The following is a 20,158-nucleotide window of genomic DNA, read 5'->3' as shown; positions in this document are numbered from 1 at the left end:
ACCTAGATAAACTGGTTGTTGTCGGAAAAGTGGATGTCAGGAGGCCGAGAGAATGGTCACCTACCCGTTGGTCCGATCAAATAAGGAACACAACAGGTCTTACTGTCACTACGGCCTTAGACAAGCCGAAGACAGAGTGAAATGGAAGCAGCTCGTCGAGGCCTCGGTGAAGGCATTTCAAGACAGGCACGAACTTCAGTAATGAAGAACACGAAGAAGAAGAAGAAGATAAAAGCCTATGCCGGCAGGGATAAAATAGATAATAAAGTGTTCTGCCATGAGGAGTAGAAGCACGAAACATTTAGACACGGCGATACCACTAGCGAACTCCGACGACGAGTGGCGAACTTGTAGTACCCCAATATCCCAGAAGATGTCGCTAGTAAGGGTCCATTCGAATCGTTCAATGTAGGCATCACTATTTAAAGTTGTATCCCTACTTTTTGTGTTAGAATTGGAAATATTCATATAATTTTTCATCAGAATCACGAGCTCTTTTCACCGAGACAAAAAATGTCTGCAATTTTTTTTATACTTTGGCTACGTGTTCAATAATTACCGTGTAACTACCTTAAATAAACGATTCATGTAATCATATAGTGTGTACTCACGGCAGCAACACCGCGAGCGCCACAGCAAGCAGCAGCCGCAGCAGCCGGCGCGGAGGCACGTGTGCCGGAGCCGCCAGCGCGCCGGGCAGCAGCAGCAGCAGGCAGGCAGCGGGCGCCCGAGGCGCCGCTGCGTTGCCGTGCTGCATCGCCGCCGGTTGCTCTCCTGCATTCAATTATCATTTATGAATAAATTCTATCCAAATCTTTACTTAAATACCAAACTAGCATACATAATACGTGGGCCATACTAAAAGTTTCTGTATTCTGATATATGAGACGACTTATTTTTTCTAAGTGGCCAGTCCAGGAATTTTCAGTATGCCCTAAATACATATATTATCATAAAAAAAATATCTAAAAACTACAAAACACATTATGGCTACGTATAATACTTTACGATGTCTCCAACGTTTCTAATACACAACACTACAGTAATTCTATTTCGAGACACTTCGTCCACCGACGCGCACGACGCGAGGATGGTCCATTGCAGGACGCAGCAAATGGTTGGGTCCAGCAGTGCGGTACCGCACTGATTCTGATGAGCTGACTCCTGTCTCTTTGTACCTTAACCCTCTACTAACTATTCTACTTTAATAGAACTCAACCAGAATTGATTATAAATTAAGAAAAATAGATTAATTTGGCCATGTGATCGTCTAGTGAAATTAATACATTGTGAACCTTAGTACCCATCGTCTTTTATGTGCAGACTGATTAGATTTGGATTCAAAATATTACCCCTAAAATACCCTATGTAATTGTAAATATTGCTACTGTAATTTATATATTATAACACTATCGTATGAAAAACAAAATCATATGAAGAATAAATAATAAATTATATTTTTTAGATTTTATCTCCTACCGAGCCCTACCGTGACCAGTTACCATGAACAGTAGTATAAGCCCTTGTTGTTTGTAATTATATTTTCCTTTTATATCCATTCGCTAACCTAGCTAGCTAAAGGAAAATATTTATATGTAAATGATGATAAGATAAGATAAGATAAAGTTTATTAAGCTCAAAAGGTTACATTCATACATGCAAATATTAATACGTACAAACATACTTTATTTACTGTCACGCCTCGGATGAAGACGGGTCTCTAAACTAAATAATACCTATTTTATTTTGTTTTGTTTTTAATAGGTATTTCTAAGCACTATGTAATATTTACTTTTATCTGTGTTTCGGAACCTATTTTCAGACAAGAAGAAACGCCAAGAAACTCATCTGGATATTCTTACTATAAATGTATGGAATACTGAAGCAATCGTCTATTAAACATGATTTAATACCCTTAGTTACCCCGATATAGAAAAGCTCAAATTGTCACTAGTGAACTGCTTCGCCTGTCACTAGCTCCCTATAACAAAATTATTTAGTATGTCCTCAAATAACTTTGTTCCCCTATCTCACCCAATATAATAATGTATTACATTTAAATCATATCTAATGTACGAGCCTCAGTAACCCATCCATATGCTACTGAAACTAGACTTTAATTTTATTCTGTATTTTAAAACAGTTAACACTCTAATGATTTTAACACTGTGTGTAACCAAAATATATGTGAGAGAATAAATAATAATAAAGAAAGAAATAATAAATAACCCTAACTCCCAAATAATGACTCTACCCTAACTCTACCCCAATGTCCCTATTCTAATGTGTAAATCTAGAGGCGAACCTCTATCTTTACAGGGAGGAGTGTGTGTAAGAGGGACCCTAATTTAAGCTGTAAACGTTCGGCCGACAAAACCGAGGTATTGCAAACCCTAGTGTCTGTGTGATTGCCTCCCTCCGCAGTGTAGGCCGTAGCCAAGGGTACTGACGAATAAGGCGCCCTATTCCAAATATAAAATGTGAATATATAAATATATATAACAAGACCACGCTTCTTCAATTACCAACAGATTTCAGTGAGTAAAGATTACTCTTAATGATCCACACGTGAAATCCTCACATCCCTCTGTCAGACCTTGAAGAGAACGTAAGAGGTATAATCGTCACCTGTGTAGGTAAAAAGGTTGACGCCAGGCCCCTCTCGCGACCTGGACCTAACACTCTACTGGATTCCCGGAAAAGCCTGTTTATCACCGCTAGGTTAGGCGTTTCCGGTTGATTGACCGTGCAATCAGACACTAATCTGGCTCTAAAACACAAAAAACACCAAAACACACGTAAGTATTTACACTGAACTAACAATTGAACAGTCTGACAAAAATCAGCATAGTAGCTACGTAAAGTCAAACATCCAATCGTCAAAATAAAACCTTTGTTTTAACGTCTACGGGCGAGCCAGAGATCGTGACAATCCGACGGACAAAAATAGAATACCCAGTTCCCAGCTTGGCGTGGGGGTATTTATAACCATAAAAGACATTAACGAAACGCGTTTGACGCATTTGACGCGTTAGGCGCACTTCAATATAAGATCTTTGTTATTTATTTCCTTTAAACTCGAGTACCAATCTTGAGTAGTTTTAGCAAAGAGATGTGCTTCCCATAAGACAAGTAAAGTCAAAAGAAACCCCTTGCCTCGGAAATCAAGACAAAGTTACTCTCTAACAGATGGCGCCACTCCCTTGATATTAAACAATTCTAACTCACATCAATGTAAAAAAACACGGATCAAAGCACATGACGATCCAAAATTAATAAAAATCATTTATGTCTATATGTAAATATATAAGTTTTATGGATATTTTTATACATTTTCATCTTTAGTTTCAATACTGCGTCAACAGATGGCAGCATAACCTTCGCGAATACAAAATTCACCGACAGTAATTCTCTATACACATTCCATTCTCTTTGGTTTCAGCGAATCACCTTTTCTGATTAATGGCCCACTACGAAACTTGACTCTGTTAAGTTTTTTGTTTGTTGTTTCGGATTTCTCGTGAGAATGTTTTGTTTTTATTTAAAATTAATTTACTGAATGCATACATTATAGTTACTTACATGTATTTATTTTAATTAACATTTGTACATAATAATTGAGGTTTTAAAGTTTATGAAAATATTATCGATTGATCAGCTGTGTCAATCATTATTTATGTTAACTAGATCAGCTAGTGCGTCTAGTTACATCTTCTCCACCTTCTTGAAAGCATCTTTGCCCATGCTTGTTGTTTGTGCGGTACACAGTGATGTCTGGGTTAATACTGACCGCTCAGCACGTGAAGTACGACGGAGGCGGAGTCCAAGTTGGAGGGCGCGCAGGAGTAGTTGCCGGAGTCCTCGCGCCGCGTGTTGTACATCACCAGGTCGCCCACCTGGAACATAAAAGCAACTATTAAAAACCCTGTCAAAAATAGGCCAATTTTTAACTCCTTTTTGTTTCGTGTCGTTTCCCTTAAACAGTGGATGACCCAACGTCACAACTTGAATCGAGTCATTTATGGTAAAAGATATATAAAATATAAGATTTTTTTTTGTTTCATATTTGACTGCTGAAGTAGATGGCGCTGTTTTGTGACAAATAACTTGTGCGCCGTTGTAGTGCCAGCTAGAAAATGTAGACGGGTGGTCACACTGTACTCACGGTAGTGTCGGGCGCGCGTCGCTCCATGCGTATGTCTCGGGCGCTGCGATCGTAGTCCAGCACGCGCGCGCCGTTGTGGTACCAGAAGATGTAGGCGGGTGGTCACACTGTACTCACGGTGGTGTCGGGCGCGCGTCGCTCCATGCGTATGTCTCGGGCGCTGCGATCGTAGTCCAGCACGCGTGCGCCGTTGTGGTACCAGAAGATGTAGGCGGGCTCCTCCAGCGCCTGCGTGATGACGCACGTCACGCGCACGGTGCTGCCGGCGCGCACGAACACCTCGGCTTCGCCCGCGATCTCGATTTTAGGCACTGCAATATATTGATAACAGTTAGACGTGATAGTTGTGTAATGTCTCGTTGATAGGTAATTAATTGTTATGTATGAATATTGGTGGAGGGTACGCTTGCGCCGGCAATATTGTAACGGTTTCTCAGTCCGGTACCTACCTAATAAACCAATTTCTTTATGGTGGTTCTTAGCTATGATTGATAAAAAACGATCCAGAAATTTGGAGAGTATCAGCTGTTTTCCAAAATTGTGTAAGCTTTTTATGACATTTTTTATTTAATAGATACCTATGTTCTCATTTGCCCGTGCGTGTCACACGTACCCGTACATCGTACAGCCACGGACAAGACAAGTATGAGCGAAATGCACACGCGAATGATAACTAAAAAGACATCATTAAGATATATTTATAACATATTATATTTTGTCATCAAAGTGTACGTTGGGATTGGCCTCCTGATTTGACTAGGTAGCCAAATACCCTAGAGTAGGTATATGGAGATTGATTGGTGTTCTACTCTAGGTACTGACCGACGACGTTGAGCTGCACGAAGTGGCTCATCTTGGGCTCGGTGCCGACCTGGCACTCGTACACGCCGGCGTCGCGGGCCTGCACGTATTTCACCTGAAATCGACATACACTTACATCAACAAACAGTATGGGAAAACATTTCATGCATAGAATAGGCAGTTAATACCTACTAGAAAAAAGTTCTTGAATAATATTAACATAACTCAATTTCTCAAAGGTTGACTGGAAGAGATCCCATACTCTGTAACTGTATTTTTCGTGTTTTTTTATGTACAATAAAGAATATATATACATACATAACTTGAATATAAGTAAGCAAGCTTTTTACAAAAACCTTGCTTGCTGCTCTTTTTACTATTTGCCGAGAAAACAAGTTTCATATTATCAATCTCCTCAATGTAAACCATGTTAGCATTTGTGCTTCGATTATAATCCATTTATCACTAGCAACAGATCTACAGCTAGCACATAGCCCACTGGTGGTGTTAGTCTAGCCACACACGGCACACACCTGCAGCGTCCAGGTGTCGGTAGCCTCGACCAGGAACGCCTGGAAGCGTTCGTCCGCGATGAACGTGAAGCGGTCCACGGTGAGGATGTGCGCGTCGCGTCGCCGGATCCATGACACCGATTTGTTGCTCAACTGCCGCACCTGAAACATAACATCAACTTAATTAATAGGTACTATACGTCAGAACTGTGAACGTTGCTGGTAAATACAAAAAATAATTAAATATTTGGGAATTGCCTTACACAGATCGACCTAGCTCCAAAATAAGCAAAGCTTGCACTATGGGGACTAGTAGGTAATGACTGTTACCGTGGAACATAGGTAACTAGGTAGGCGTGGCCGGGTCCCCAAGTGCGCTGTGATGTTTCTGACAAGTAACAGCGGGATCGAAGTGAAGGCCAGTGCATGGCTAATGGCTATGCGTAGAGGGGCTAGGAAGACTTTATGACTGTTACCTTGCAAGGTAGGAAGGCGAGGGTACCCGAACTGCGCTGTGCTGTTGCTGGGAGCAGGAGCAGTATGGGCCGATGTAGATTGTAGAGCTATCACATCTACTCAAGTTGGTGTGAGTTTTACCTTGCAGGGCAGGTAGGCGTGTGTTCCTAGTTGCGCTGTGATGTTGTTAGGCGCGGCGGGGTCGAAGTACGGGCCGGTGTAGAGCCCCACGTAGCGGCGCGCGCGGCCCGCGCCCGCTCCCGCGCCTACGCCGCCGCCCGCCTCGCCGCACGACAACACTGCAATTTATATACACGAACGTTATTTCAATCACAATTTGCCAGATACCATAATAAAAAAAAATATTTTGTGCAAAAATTACTGAAACACAAAAGCGTCGCTGGAATTTTACCACCGTATTCATACAACTTAGCAAAATCTTTGTTCAATTTTGTCCCTTTCTAATAAACTTAAATGTCAAAATGACGAATAAGGACAAACGATTATCGGAGGCTTTTTAGACTAGTGTTTTACTATAACTGTTATTTGTACCTAGTATTGAAAATTAATACTGGAGTAAGTATAATAAAATTAAAAAAAGAAACTTCACATTTCACTTCCTTTTCTTTCTCTGCATTTTATTATTGTCTTTTGTACTGTTGTATGTAAGATAAGATAAGATAAGATAAGATAATAATTTATTTCGTTTCAATCTTAGTTAGTATAGTACACTGTAGGAGAGGACGGAAAACCGCTAAAAGATGGACGAGTCGTTTGAGGGCCGACACGTTAGTGGAGGCCCTCAAATAATACGAGTCCATCTTTAGCGTTTCCGGCCGAGGCATTACATAGTGCTTTTCACGACTACTGCGAGGAAATAAGAAAACATTTGCATAACTATACTTAAGTACTAGCCCGCGATTTCTCTGGTAGCAAATTACTAGCCACTGCCTGTGCTGTCTCTTGAATTTCGGTAGGCGACAGCGTAAGAATATTATTTTCTTCACTAGAAGAATTCATTTTTATAGCGAGCGTAGATAAGTGTTTCTTGTATGTTTTAGTCAAACACAATTTACACTATCCAATTCAGTAAGTATTTTCGATCCCGCCTTTTTTACTTTTTTTATCACTTTTAAGAGGCGTTTTTCTGTTATTTGCTTCAAACCGACTCTAAACTTAGAAGCGTTTTTGCTAAAAAAAACCACAAACAGCTACAAAAGTAAAAAACGCCTTAAGCGTGAACTGAATGGATAATTGTTAAAAAAAATGAACCGAATGGTTTTGACATATTTTTTTTTTAAACAAGAAATTGGTCCTATAAATAACCTAATTTTATTTTTGAAGGAAAAAGTTGCGCAAAAAAGACCATTTATTGATTTTTATGTTTTAAATGATACTCATTGCTGTAGCGAACCGTCGCCAATGACAGATGATGATAACAATGAAACATTGTAGTAGTGGTGGTTCAGGTGCTACAGCTGGGAACACCCAAATATTCCGAAATATGTTTTTCCGACTTTCATAACCTCGATTTTCATAATCACGATTTTTTATATGTCCGAAATATCGAAATCACGACTTTGAAAACCACGTAAGAAGAAAATCACGACTGCGCTATTTCCGAATACTTAAAATCCGATTGTCATATGAACGAAAGCTTAAAGTTCCGATTTTTAAGAAATCCGAAAACAAAATTTCCGAATTTGTCTATTCCGAAAAATCATTGACCGATCGGAAATAAAATAATTCGGAATTCAGAAATTCGATCTTTTGTAAACTCGGAATAATGAAATTCGTGATTTTCAAAACGGAAATAATTAAATGGTCAGCCGTTTTTAGAATTGATCTGCAAAAAAAATGCATTTCAATCATTTGGACATGCTAGAACTGCTACCTTTACAGAAACCAACTGCTACTAGAAAAGTGGGTTAGGATAGAACTGCAACCTTCACAGAAGCCAACTGCTACTAGAAAAGTGGCTTAGGTTAGAACTGCGACCTTTACGGAAACCAACTGCTACTAGAAAAGTGGGTTAAGTTAGTTTAGAACTGCACCTTCACAGAAACCAACTCCTACTAGAAAAATGGGTTAGGTTAGGTTAGAACTGCGACCTTCACAGAAACCAACTGCTACCAGAAAAGTGGGTTAGGTTAGGTTAGAACTGCGTCCTTTACAGAAACCAACTGCTACTAGAAAAGTGGGTTAGGTTAGGTTAGAATTGCGACCTTCACAGAATCCAACTGCTACTAGAAAAGTAGGTTAGGTTAGAAGTGCGACCTTTACAGAAACCAACTGCTACTAGCGAAGTGGGTTAGGTTAGGTTAGAACTGCGACCTTACCAGAAACCAACTGCTACTAGAAAAGTGTGTTAGGTTAGAACTGCGATCTTTACAGAAACCAACTTCTACTAGAAAAGTGGGTTAGGTGAGGTTAGAACTGCGACCTTCACAGAAACCAACTGCTACTAGAAAAGTGGGTTAGGTTAGGTTAGAACTGCGACCTTTACAGAAACCAACTGCTACTAGGAAAGTGGGTTAGGTTAGGTTAGAACTGCGACCTTCACAGAAGCCAACTGCTACTAGAAAAGTGGCTTAAGTTAGAACTGCGACCTTTACGGAAACCAACTGCTACTAGAAAAGTGGGTTAGGTTAGGTTAGAACTGTGACCTTCACAGGAGCCAACTGCTACTAGAAAAGTAGTTTAGGTTAGGTGAGAACTGCGACCTTTATAGAAACCAACTGCTACTAGAAAAGTGGGTTAGGTTAGAAGTGCGACCTTCACAGAAACCAACTGCTACTAGAAAAGTGGGTTAGGTTAGAACTGCGACCTTCACAGAAACCAACTGCTACTAGAAAAGTGGGTAAGGTTAGGTTAGAACTGCGACCTTTACAGAAACCAACTGCTACTAGAAAAGTAGGTGTAGGTTAGGTTAGAACTGCGACCTTTACAGAAACCAACTGCTACTAGAAAAGTAGGTATAGGTTAGGTTAGAACTGCGACCCCTACAGTAAATACTGTTTTTAAAAAAGTAGGTTTAGGTTACGTTAGAACTGCTACCCCCCGTAGAAACGTAGGTACCTTTATTTATTAACAACAAATTCGGAATATCGTTATTCGGAATTTTAAAAATAGGAATCACGTCAAATCGGAATTCAAAATTTCGGAATTATGACAATTCGGAATTCGTGATATCAAAAATCGTAAATGTTAAATTCGGTGTTTCTCCCTATCGGAATTGTTATATTCGGAATTATGTGGTTCGGAATTTAAAAAATCGTCGGTTTTACTATTCGGAAATATAAAACTTCGTGATTTACATCGTTCGGTAATTACGACAATCGGAATTTTGATGGGTCGAGCATTTAAAAATCGGAATAATAAAATTCGATATTTTAAAATTCGGCATAAAATATTTCGGAATTATGTACTGTACCCGCTACAGCTATTGCCTACTTTCCAGATTGGTTTTAGACCATATATTGCCACATTTCCGAACAGTGGCGTGAAAAATACATAGTGGTCGAGTCCTCCTATTAGGTATAAAGTACCTGTATCAGGAGACCTCGCTCTTCCAGATTACATTTTTTAAAATCTATCCTAAGAGAAGTTAATGAAAAATTAATGAAGTTAACATTATAAATTCTATAATGAATTAACAAATTGATAAATTGTACAAAGTTGACAAATTCTTTCATTATTTGATTTTCATTATGTTTGTTAATTTTTACATACTATTCTTAAAGCTACTATAATCTTAAAATTATTTTACATATATCTATTTAGGCAGCATGTATATGTGTGTGTGTGTGTGTGTGTGTGTGTGTGTGTGTGTGTGTGTGTGTGTAAACAAAAATAAGTACTTAGTGTGTCATCCCATAAATGAAAAGTACCTAAGTATATTGCTAAGTAATTCCCAAAACTCTTTTGAGTTTTGAGAAGCTCGGTGTACAATAATCTGAATGTGCTGTGAATATAGAAACAAGCAGGAACACAAAAACATTATTTCATGTAACTAGGTAATGCATGGAAGCTGAATACCTAACGAGCATAGTAAGATTATAATTCAGTACGGTTACCATCAGTTTGTCACTGACATAAACGCCGTCGAGAACGTAATTTACTTTCTATACATCTCGCTCGCACTCGCATATTAGTGCAAACGGGATGTATAGAAAGTAAATTACGTTCTCGACGGCGTTTATGTCAGTGACAAGCTGATGGTAACCGTACTGTTGTTCTCACTGAAGTCACAATGCATTCGCAACAAGTACCTACATAACGTTTATTGTTCAAATAATAACAGGAATAAATACCACTCAAGCACATTATTATGATTCGTAATACACAAGTGAGTGGAATTTAGTTGAATGCAGTCGTAATAATAACGTTTACATATTGTTTTGTTCGAGGAATGTTCATATATAATTAGGCGACTAAATACGAGTAGGTACTCAACCATCATTATGAATCATAAAGTTCAGGTCGGCATTTAGTAAAGTTCATTCAGCTATCGATCTCGCCTTTCAGCAGCCAGTGTGCAGTAGGTACACAGGTTTACGCTATCTCGCCATTATGAACGCAAAAACAATGGCGCGGAATCAATTGTCGCATTGTGGAAAGTTACAAATAGCGGGGCTGTCGCTCAATCAAGTCCGGTCGATCACACGCGTATCGCGGCAATCGGGCTATGTTGTTTTAATGTCGTGTAATGCATGCGATGCGACAATTGTAAGTAAGTTTATCTAGATACATCCATATCATAACCTTCCTATAAAATATTCAGAAACGATAAGCTAACGGTCTATATTAAGTTAAAAAACATGTATCTGGTTGCATCGTAATTTTAGCTTTACGTTATCGATAATCGATACCTTAATTACATTCAAATTTAGAACAACTCTGAAAAACAAATGAAGTGTCAATTCCAAACAATTTTGTCTAGCATGTTACTTGATATCGAACGATATGGTAGATATGGGACTCGGCTTCGACTCTAGTTTGTCTCTGAATTAAAAAAAAAACAACGAATGTGTGACATGCGCAAAAAAGTTTGCATTACCGCCTTTTGACGCACACTGCACATAGTGGTTGGAATAGAATTTTAGATGTCTACTTAAATTACGAAGTGCTGATACATTTTCAGTTATATTTATATCAAATGTGTGATGTTTAGATTGCTAGGGGTAAACTAACTTTGCACAGACTTTGCAATACCAAAGTGTGGAAGTATCTATTAGTAGAATAGTGGACGACCGCTTCTCCATACAAACGTAGTCGGTATTTTACACGAGGGTTCTTTATACATCATCCTCAACCATTTTACGAGATCGCCCGGGATGCTATTGGTCATGGAAATCTGTTCCTGGCTCGCGGGCTATGCGGAAAACCGGTCGTCTACTATCCTCTTAAGTCCTTGAAAACGCGCACATCACATAACGATCAAAACAGGCTGTTGTAGCGGCGGGCGTGCCACGTATAGTATACAATGAGTATTGTTTATCTTGAAATTCCAGCTGAAAGCCTCAGCTAAAAGGCTTGCTACACATACATTAATATTGATCTTTTTCGCTCGGGTAGGCTGACGAATGTAATAACTTTATACTTAAGGGATAACTCGTGTTGGAGATTATTATGATTTTGGCGTTCGGCCTCGGCCTACACCCGTCAACTTTGATTGAGACTACTCCAATATTTAACGAGATATAATGCGTAGGTATAGTTTGTAGATTTCTAATAGGCCCCGATGGCTAATCCTTTGTTTATTGTTAAGTAAAACCGCTCGTGCCAGGTGCCACAACCACCTGCATAAGAAATCGTTCGTTCACTTTACCCAGGTAATTGAATTACAACTCCTATAGAAATTCCAATAAGATTCAAAATGAACTAATGGACAAATATTTTGTTACGATGTGTGTGGCCCGTTCAACTCGCCGGCACTCAGTACTACAGTTACTGAGTGTCGGCGAGTCGAACGCTACAGAACCAGTCTAAAATGTGTCATCGAGATGCGTAACAAAGGCACGTTACGTTATCGGAGAGCGCACCTACACTGGTTTTTTGAGCGTTGGACTAGCCCGTGCTCAGGTGCCAAATAGATAAAGGATTAGCCGTCGGGGCCTATTAGAAATCTGCAAACTATACTAAGATATATTCAAATTAGGTACTGCCCTTTTACGATTCGTGACTCACGATAAATGGCGAAGAGCCTTACTTACTGGTTGACTGGTAGAGAATACCTTCTGGCATTAAGTCCGCCATGTATTATGCAATAAAGTTTAATTAATAAATAAATATTATATGTACCACCTTTGCTGTATAGATACCCCGAGGGCAGTCACAGTGGTGAAGAAACGCACGAAATGAAGAACTGACGATTGCTCGGAAGTATTTGTCCAGTCAACTGACAACAGAAAACGAACCGAGTCTGCATTTTGTGTAGTCTTCACCAAACACTGCCTCGGCTGCAAGTGTGTTCATTTATCAATTGATCCCGAGATTCGTAAGAACTATGCGTGGTTGGAGCTCAGACATAAAATGGCTGGTTTATGTCGTGGAAGTGTACCATCGTCCACACAACAGGCTTATTGTGAACCTTATTCCGAAGGCTTGCTGTTACGTGCGGGAAGTGCAAATGCAAAAGTAGCGATTGTTGGCGATACGTCAGCGATAGAACACGGGCGAGGGTAAATGCTTCCGTTGAGGCCACACGCATCCGCATATCAGTACGCTTAAACATACGTGTGGGTTTTTAAATAGGTCAGTAAGTCATCCAGTAGGATGTATTGTCGTCACGCAAAAACTGTTGTAGGTAGGAGACTTTACTTATTAAACTTATATCTTTAGGCATGCAGGTTTTTGTTAAAATGTAACTTCTTCTTCTTCTTCTTCTCCTAAGCTTTTTTCCCATCATCTGGGGTCAGCTCTCCTTGTCTGTGTCTTGTTTGTTAAAATGTAACGTATTAATAATTTTCCACAAAAATTGTTTAATGCCTGCAGACCACATTTTTATTGAAGATCAAATGACGCTAAAAACCAAACCAGAATGCAAAAATGCAAATAAAAAATCCGGCCAAGTGCGAGTCGGACACGCGCACGAAGGGTACCGTACCATTACGTTAACATTACGTTTGTTGTATGGGAGCTCCATTTAAATATTTATTTTATTTTGTTTTTAGCATTTGTTGTTATAGCAGTAACATAAATACATCATCTGTGAAAATTTCAATTGTCTTACACGGTTCATGAGTTACAGCCTGGTGATAGACAGACGGACGGAGGGACAGATGGACTGATGGACAGAGAAGTCTTAGTAATAGGGTCCCATTTTTAAATTTTTGGAGATGGTATTCGTATTATTCGTCGAGCTGGATAACTTCTTCGTAGATTTGACTGCGTTCGTTTACTGTCAAATAGATAGTGACGGCCAAAGTGACCAAATAAACCTTAAAGGTTTGCAACCTTTACAGCCTTTTTAATCTGTGACTGGTTAGTTATGATATTTAAATTTGGAATATCAGCCCGCTGTCAAATAGAACGCGGTGCGCATTCGGCATTCGATCAGAGGCAGCTACCTAGTATAGATGTCGATCTTGATGTAAATTTGTCTCAAATATATTGAAAGAAAGTCTACTGCGTGTTTTCTATGCCCACGACGTCCTCCAGATAGGCCGCCCTCTTTACATGGTGGAGGTGCGGGGTATCTGGAGGACGTCGTGGGCATAGAAAACACGCAGTAGACTTTCTTTCAATATATTTAACCTAACATAATAATTCATGTTGTGCCAACAAGCTTAACAAATATTACGTTTTGTATGCACGATGTAAATTATGATTTTCATAATATCTTATTACCTTACCTGTAACCATGTTATTTTCCTATAGCTTCCCGTAGGGATAAATTATATGAAAATCACTGTTACTTCACAGTAATGAAAACACTGAAATGTTTATATATTTAATTAAATAATCACAATTACAGTACATCAGTATCAATATTTGGCCACTTCGGCCATAAATATATATTATATGAGGCTGTATGTATATAGGTCAAAATCCCAACCATCTGCCTATTGAATAGTTTGTAAACTTTACATAATAATTATTAAGTATAGTAAGAGGCACACAAAGCGCATCCAACTTTTCCATCGAGGCTCGTCCGCGTGTGAACCGAGCCCTTTGTGGGAATCACTCGATGGTGGGCTAATTGGAGCGAGGTGACAGGTGTGAATGGACTCGCAGTTCAAAGGGGGGGGGGGTCTGGGTGGTAAGTAGGGAGGGGGATGTCAGTCTCGCGGCGACAATTAGACACACGGCTCGCGGAAGCGGCTTGCTTTGTTTATTCACTTCATCAGGCTTTACATTTGAATCTTTGTAAGCGAATTTTGATTGTTAATGTGTCAATTATTGTTGGCATGTTGCGGGCGTGTTTGATTTTGCTTGTATTGATTAACAAATACACGACACTTTCCTTAAAACTATATTAGAAGGCAAGATCGAAGCTAGGAGAGGAAGAGGAAAACCACGAGCAACGTTATACGCAACTAAAGGCAAAAGCAAATGTCGTGTCTTACAGGGACCTAAAGAACCTGGCCGAGGACCGCGAAACTGGCGCATACTCCACCGACAAGAGCCATGCTCTTAAATTATGATGATGATGATTAACAAATATAACGTCTGCTTCTTCTATAGTTTTTGACTCTTTTATTCAAAGGTACGATTTTAAAGCAGCGAGATACCTACGTCCATTACCTTAATTTATGTCTTTAGCTATGTGGAGAAGTAAAGCGATAGGTACCTACTGTAGCATGCTTGGATGTTACTAACTTGGGACAAAGCCAGCTAGCTCACAGATCTACTTAACTTGCCAATATTTCGACGCTTTCCCTTGAACATCGTAATAATGCACTCATTGGTAATCTTATACTCTATGTTGACGCTAGTAAACTCATATGTACCTGTGTGGGATAAGGCTCGAAATACCTTGTTAAGAACTTCCATAAAAACAGTTAGATACTTAAAATCTACTATAAATAATAATAGTTTTATATATACATACTTATCATGTAAAAACATTAATATAAATATTCTAAAGTAACTTATCTGTAGCGCCATCTGTGAACCTAGTTAAGGAAACAGTTTTTTTATAATAAAGCGAAATGTGAAGGAAGTGGTATGCATGTGTGCACCGTTTGACCTCTAGTCGCCATTGCACCTTAACGAAGCACACACGTATACCGTTCGCTCGCATTTTTGGCAATTTTCGACTCAAATCCATCTTCTCATTCCCGCACCATACCTACACTTGACAAAGTGGTCCTTCGAACCGGATCTGAACCAGTGACCTATGGATCTATGCCTCAGCAGGAGTGTCTCACATTTACAGTCAAGCTGATAAGAATAAAAAACAGCATGAAGAGCGACGAGGTACCCAACACCCTGTTCTACTAATGACTGACACAGAAAAATGCAATTTCTGTAAAATATCTAGCCACCAACTGCCAGACTGTCCACGGTTCAAGCGAGCGATGCGGCGCGATCGCTGGCGTTATGTACGTTTTAGCAAATTATGTTTTAAATGCTTAATATCGCAGCATGATAAGCAAACCTGCCCCGCCGCGGCCTGCAACGTGGATGACTGCGGCCAGGATCATCATAAATTACTACATTGGCTTCCAAAAAACAAGAATGGTTTAAGTGAGAACTATGTTAACTTTATTGACAGTGAATTTGCCGTACAATCTAACCAGACTGAAACCGCGGACTTAAGTGATTATGTAAATAACATAAACAATAATAACAAGACAATGCTATTGAAAGTAGTATCATTAGTGGTGCACGGACCTAATGGAAGCAAGCGAGCCTGCGCGCTACTTGATGACGCGGCATCGATATCTCTGGTATCAGCTGATCTCGCCGACACATTGGGCTTGCGCGGCTACAGTAAAACGTTACAAGTTCAAGGCGCTTGGAAAAATACAGAATTACAGTGCAAAAGTGAAATCGTAAACTTAACCATTACAAATAACACAGGTGAATCATTCGATCTGTGCGCGCGTAAAATGAGTGATCTTGATTTGGCAGTACAAAAACTATCTAGTGTTAAATTTGAGAGCTACGAACAGTTAAAAGACTATAAGCAATATGTATTGCACGTCGACGTTAAACCACAATTGTTAATTGGCCAGGACCATTATCATCTAATTGAACCTGTTACAATAATACGTGGAAGCAAAAATAAGCCTTATCTCTCACGCACACCGCTCGGCTGGTGTGTCCATGGTAACATATGCGCTGCGCCCGCCGGCCGGCTACGGAATGACGCAGCACTTTTATCAACGCGAGCGCAGCCACTGCATCACCTGGCGCCTGCACCCCCCGCCCCCGCGGCCCCCGCTGACTCATTGCCTATGTCTTATCAGCTGTTGCCGTCGTGCATAGATAGTGCGAATTATTTACAACATAAGGTCTACAATATCAACACTTGCTATCCGGAAACTGTCACATCTGTTCGTAATATTGATAATTGGGAATCACAAGAGGAAAATGAAGCCCTAAAAAACTTAACTATGATGGTACGTCATTCATTTGCACTAGAGGCAATCGGTGTTACTACGAAACCTCGACAGAGCAAAGACGAGTTACAGGCGATTTCAATTCTCGAAGACACGGCCAAGCTAGTTAATGGAAGATGGGAAGTTGGCTTGCCATGTAAATCTGATGCAGCCCTGCCGGAATCGCATTCTATGGCCTTAAGAAGATTACTTTGCCTCGAAAGAAAATTTAAAAAAGACGTGGATTATTTTTCCCGCTATCGTGAAAGAATAAACCATTTGTTTAACAATGGGTACGCTCGAGAAGTAAACACTTGCACAATTACGGGACGCATATGGAATTTGGCTCACTTTGGAATTGATAATCCAAATAAAAAGAAATTAAGGGTTGTTTTCGACTCTGCGGCGACCTCTGGCGGACATTGCTTGAACGATTTTTTATTGCAAGGTCCAGATTTACTTCAATCGCTTTAGGGAATTATGTTCCGGTTCAGGGAGGGTTCCATCGCTTGGGCCGGAGACATTAAAGACATGTTTCTTCGAATAAGGATTAGAGAGGGAGATCAGAACGCGCTGCGGTTTTTATGGCGCGAAAGTACCTCAGAGCCTGTGAAGACATACGCCATGACGGCTTTGATTTTTGGTGCGAACTGCTCACCGTTCGTTGCACAATTTATTAAAAATAAAAACGCACAACGTTTCGAAGCTGACATGCCTGACGCCGTGAACGCTATAATTAAATCCCATTATATGGACGACTACTTGGATAGCCACGACGACGAACAAACAGCTGTCAAAATTATCAATGATGTTTTGAAAATCCACAACGATGGCGGATTTGAAATGAGAAATTTAACATGCAACAAACCGGAAATATTAAGTCACATGCCAGTTGAGACCTTGAGCCCTAGCGCAATAAGGTTTAAAATCGGTGGCGAAAACCTTTGCGAGCGAACGTTGGGATTGTTATGGAATCCCGTTATCGACTCGCTCGGCTTTGATATGTCGCTCAAGCGTATTCCTGATGAGATATTGTCATTTAAGCAAGTGCCTACGAAGCGAGAAGTGCTTCGCATTGTCATGTCTATTTTTGACATATACGGCCTACTTGCACCTTTCACAATAAAAGGAAGAATAATTATACAAGCGACATGGAAATTAAACATCAACTGGAACGACCAACTACCTGAACAATTATTTGCTGCCTTTCGTGAATGGATAACTCAAATGAAGACTATCAAGGACTTGAAAATACCTAGGTGGTATTTCCTCAGCCCCACCCAAGGTGACACACTGCAGCTACACGTTTATTGCGACGCTTCACCGAGCGCCTACGCATGCGTTGCTTATTGGCGTATAGTCGACAACAATAACAGCATACGGGTTGCTTTTATTGCCAGCAAGAGCCGTGTGTCCCCAATTAAATCTACGGTGACTGTACCTCGTATGGAGCTCCAAGCTGCGGTGCTGGGGTGTCGCTTAGCAACAGTCATAGAAAATGAACACAGAATTAAACCTACCGCACGTTTTTTCTGGTCAGATTCTTCAACAGTTCTTCACTGGATAAGAAACGAAAACAGGAACTACAAAGTGTTTATCGCGAACAGACTGGGAGAAATTGACTCGCTAAGTAAAATATCAGAGTGGCACTACGTTCCTACAAGTATGAATATAGCAGATGCAGCGACCAAAACAAACGCGTACAAATTAGAGGCAAACAGTGAATGGTTCAGGGGTCCAGCTTTTCTATACTTACACCCCAACGAATGGCCATCCACATCTGAAAACCTTGACGATGTGGATGAAGCAAATCTAGAGAGAGTACTTACCATAGACGAGACCTGCCACAGCGATTTACCGGTTCCAGATCCTGGCAGATTTTCATCCTGGCGGCGTCTTTTAGGAGCTATGTCGACCGTCATAAAATTCGTGAACAAGTGCAGAAGATTACCTGAGCAGACTGAGTACGACATCATGAAACAGGCAGAGAGTCTAATAATACGCCAAGCCCAGCAAGACACATTCGGAAAAGAATTGGCTGCACTAAAAACCTTTAAAAATATAGAAAAAAGCAGTAAGCTAATCAAACTATCGCCGTTCCTAGACGAGTATGGCGTTCTGCGTGCTGGTGGGCGAATTGGTGCAGCTACCGAAATTCCCGCGGAAACCAAGCAGCCTGTCATTTTGGATGGCCGCCACCAAGTATCAAGATTAATTGCCAGACATTATCATATTCAAGCAGCCCACGGAAATCAGGAGACTGTGGTGAACGAATTAAAGCAAAAATATTGGCTCATAAAACTACGACCTACTGTAAAATACATATCAAGCCAGTGTATGCTATGCAGACTTCGAAAAGCAAAGCCCCAGGTTCCCAGAATGGGCGATTTACCTGCAGCCCGTATGGCACACCACCAGCGTGCTTTTACGCATTGCGGCGTCGACCTATTTGGCCCAATGGAAGTTACCGTCGGGAGACGCAGGGAGAAGAGGTACGCTGTATTATTTACTTGCTTGACAGTGAGGGCAGTACATATAGAAATAGTCTGTTCACTCACGTCAGATTCTCTCATAATGGCTCTGCGTCGTATGGCAGCCAGAAGAGGCTGGCCGTATTGCCTTTACTCTGACAACGCCACTAATCTTCGCGGGGCCGACATTGAATTAAAACGAGCAATTCAGGACATCGACACCGAGGCACTGAAGAAAGTAGGAGCGGCACACGATATAAACTGGACGTTTATCCCTCCTCTCAGTCCCCACTGGGGAGGCGCCTGGGAGCGACTAATCGGAGCTACAAAGAGATCTCTTAGAGTAATCCTTAAAGAGCGTGCGCCCCGCGACGAGACTCTCGCTACTCTAATAGCTGAGGTGGAGGGGATAATGAACAGTCGCCCTTTGACCCACGTTGCCGTTGAGCCGGGGAGTCAAGAAGCTATTACACCAAATCACTTCTTGATTGGCTCATCTTCCCTGCTCCCAGTGCCGGGAGCATTCAACGACTCAGAGTTCTTCCTGCGTAAGCAATGGCGCATAGCGCAACGCCTTGCGGATATGTTCTGGAAGAGATGGGTCAAGGAAGTACTACCCGAAATGATACCACGAACCAAGTGGAACCAAGAAGTGAGGCCGCTACAGGTGGGAGACATTGTGTTAATAGTTGACCCTGACGGCCCCAGAAATGTATGGCCACGAGGCGTAATAGAAGAGACATTCGCAGGCAAAGACGGCCGAGTAAGGGTAGTTACAGTGAGAACAAAATCTGCAACACTGAAACGACCTGCCACACGCGTCGCACTGGTTCCCATGGGAGATGAGTGCAGCTAGGGCTGCACTAGGGGGGAGGATGTTGACGCTAGAAAACTCATATGTACCTGTGTGGGATAAGGCTCGAAATACCTTGTTAAGAACTTCCATAAAAACAGTTAGATACTTAAAATCTACTATAAATAATAATAGTTTTATATATACATACTTATCATGTAAAAACATTAATATAAATATTCTAAAGTAACTTACCTGTAGCGCCATCTGTGAACCTAGTTAAGGAAACAGTTTTTTTATAATAAAGCGAAATGTGAAGGAAGTGGTATGCATGTGTGCACCGTTTGACCTCTAGTCGCCATTGCACCTTAACGAAGCACACACGTATACCGTTCGCTCGCATTTTTGGC

General features: G+C 40.7%; 1 protein-coding gene across 1 annotated transcript in view; it reads right to left on the bottom strand.

Annotated features, from left to right (window-relative positions):
* Positions 1-607: 607 nt before the first annotated feature.
* LOC134799027 (lachesin-like) overlaps positions 608-20,158 on the bottom strand; it is a 196,125-nt gene continuing 176,574 nt past the window's right edge. The window contains exons 3-8 of the mRNA XM_063771449.1: positions 6,076-6,233; positions 5,500-5,640; positions 4,988-5,081; positions 4,283-4,476; positions 3,791-3,896; positions 608-774 (exon numbers count right to left, since the gene is read on the bottom strand). Coding sequence (XP_063627519.1) covers positions 608-774; positions 3,791-3,896; positions 4,283-4,476; positions 4,988-5,081; positions 5,500-5,640; positions 6,076-6,233 — 860 coding nt within the window. The remainder of the gene's footprint in view (positions 775-3,790; positions 3,897-4,282; positions 4,477-4,987; positions 5,082-5,499; positions 5,641-6,075; positions 6,234-20,158) is intronic.

Source organism: Cydia splendana, chromosome 17 (assembly GCF_910591565.1).
Source record: "Cydia splendana chromosome 17, ilCydSple1.2, whole genome shotgun sequence".
Taxonomy (NCBI): Eukaryota; Metazoa; Arthropoda; class Insecta; order Lepidoptera; family Tortricidae; genus Cydia; species Cydia splendana.
This window is presented reverse-complemented; position numbering and strand designations above follow the sequence as displayed.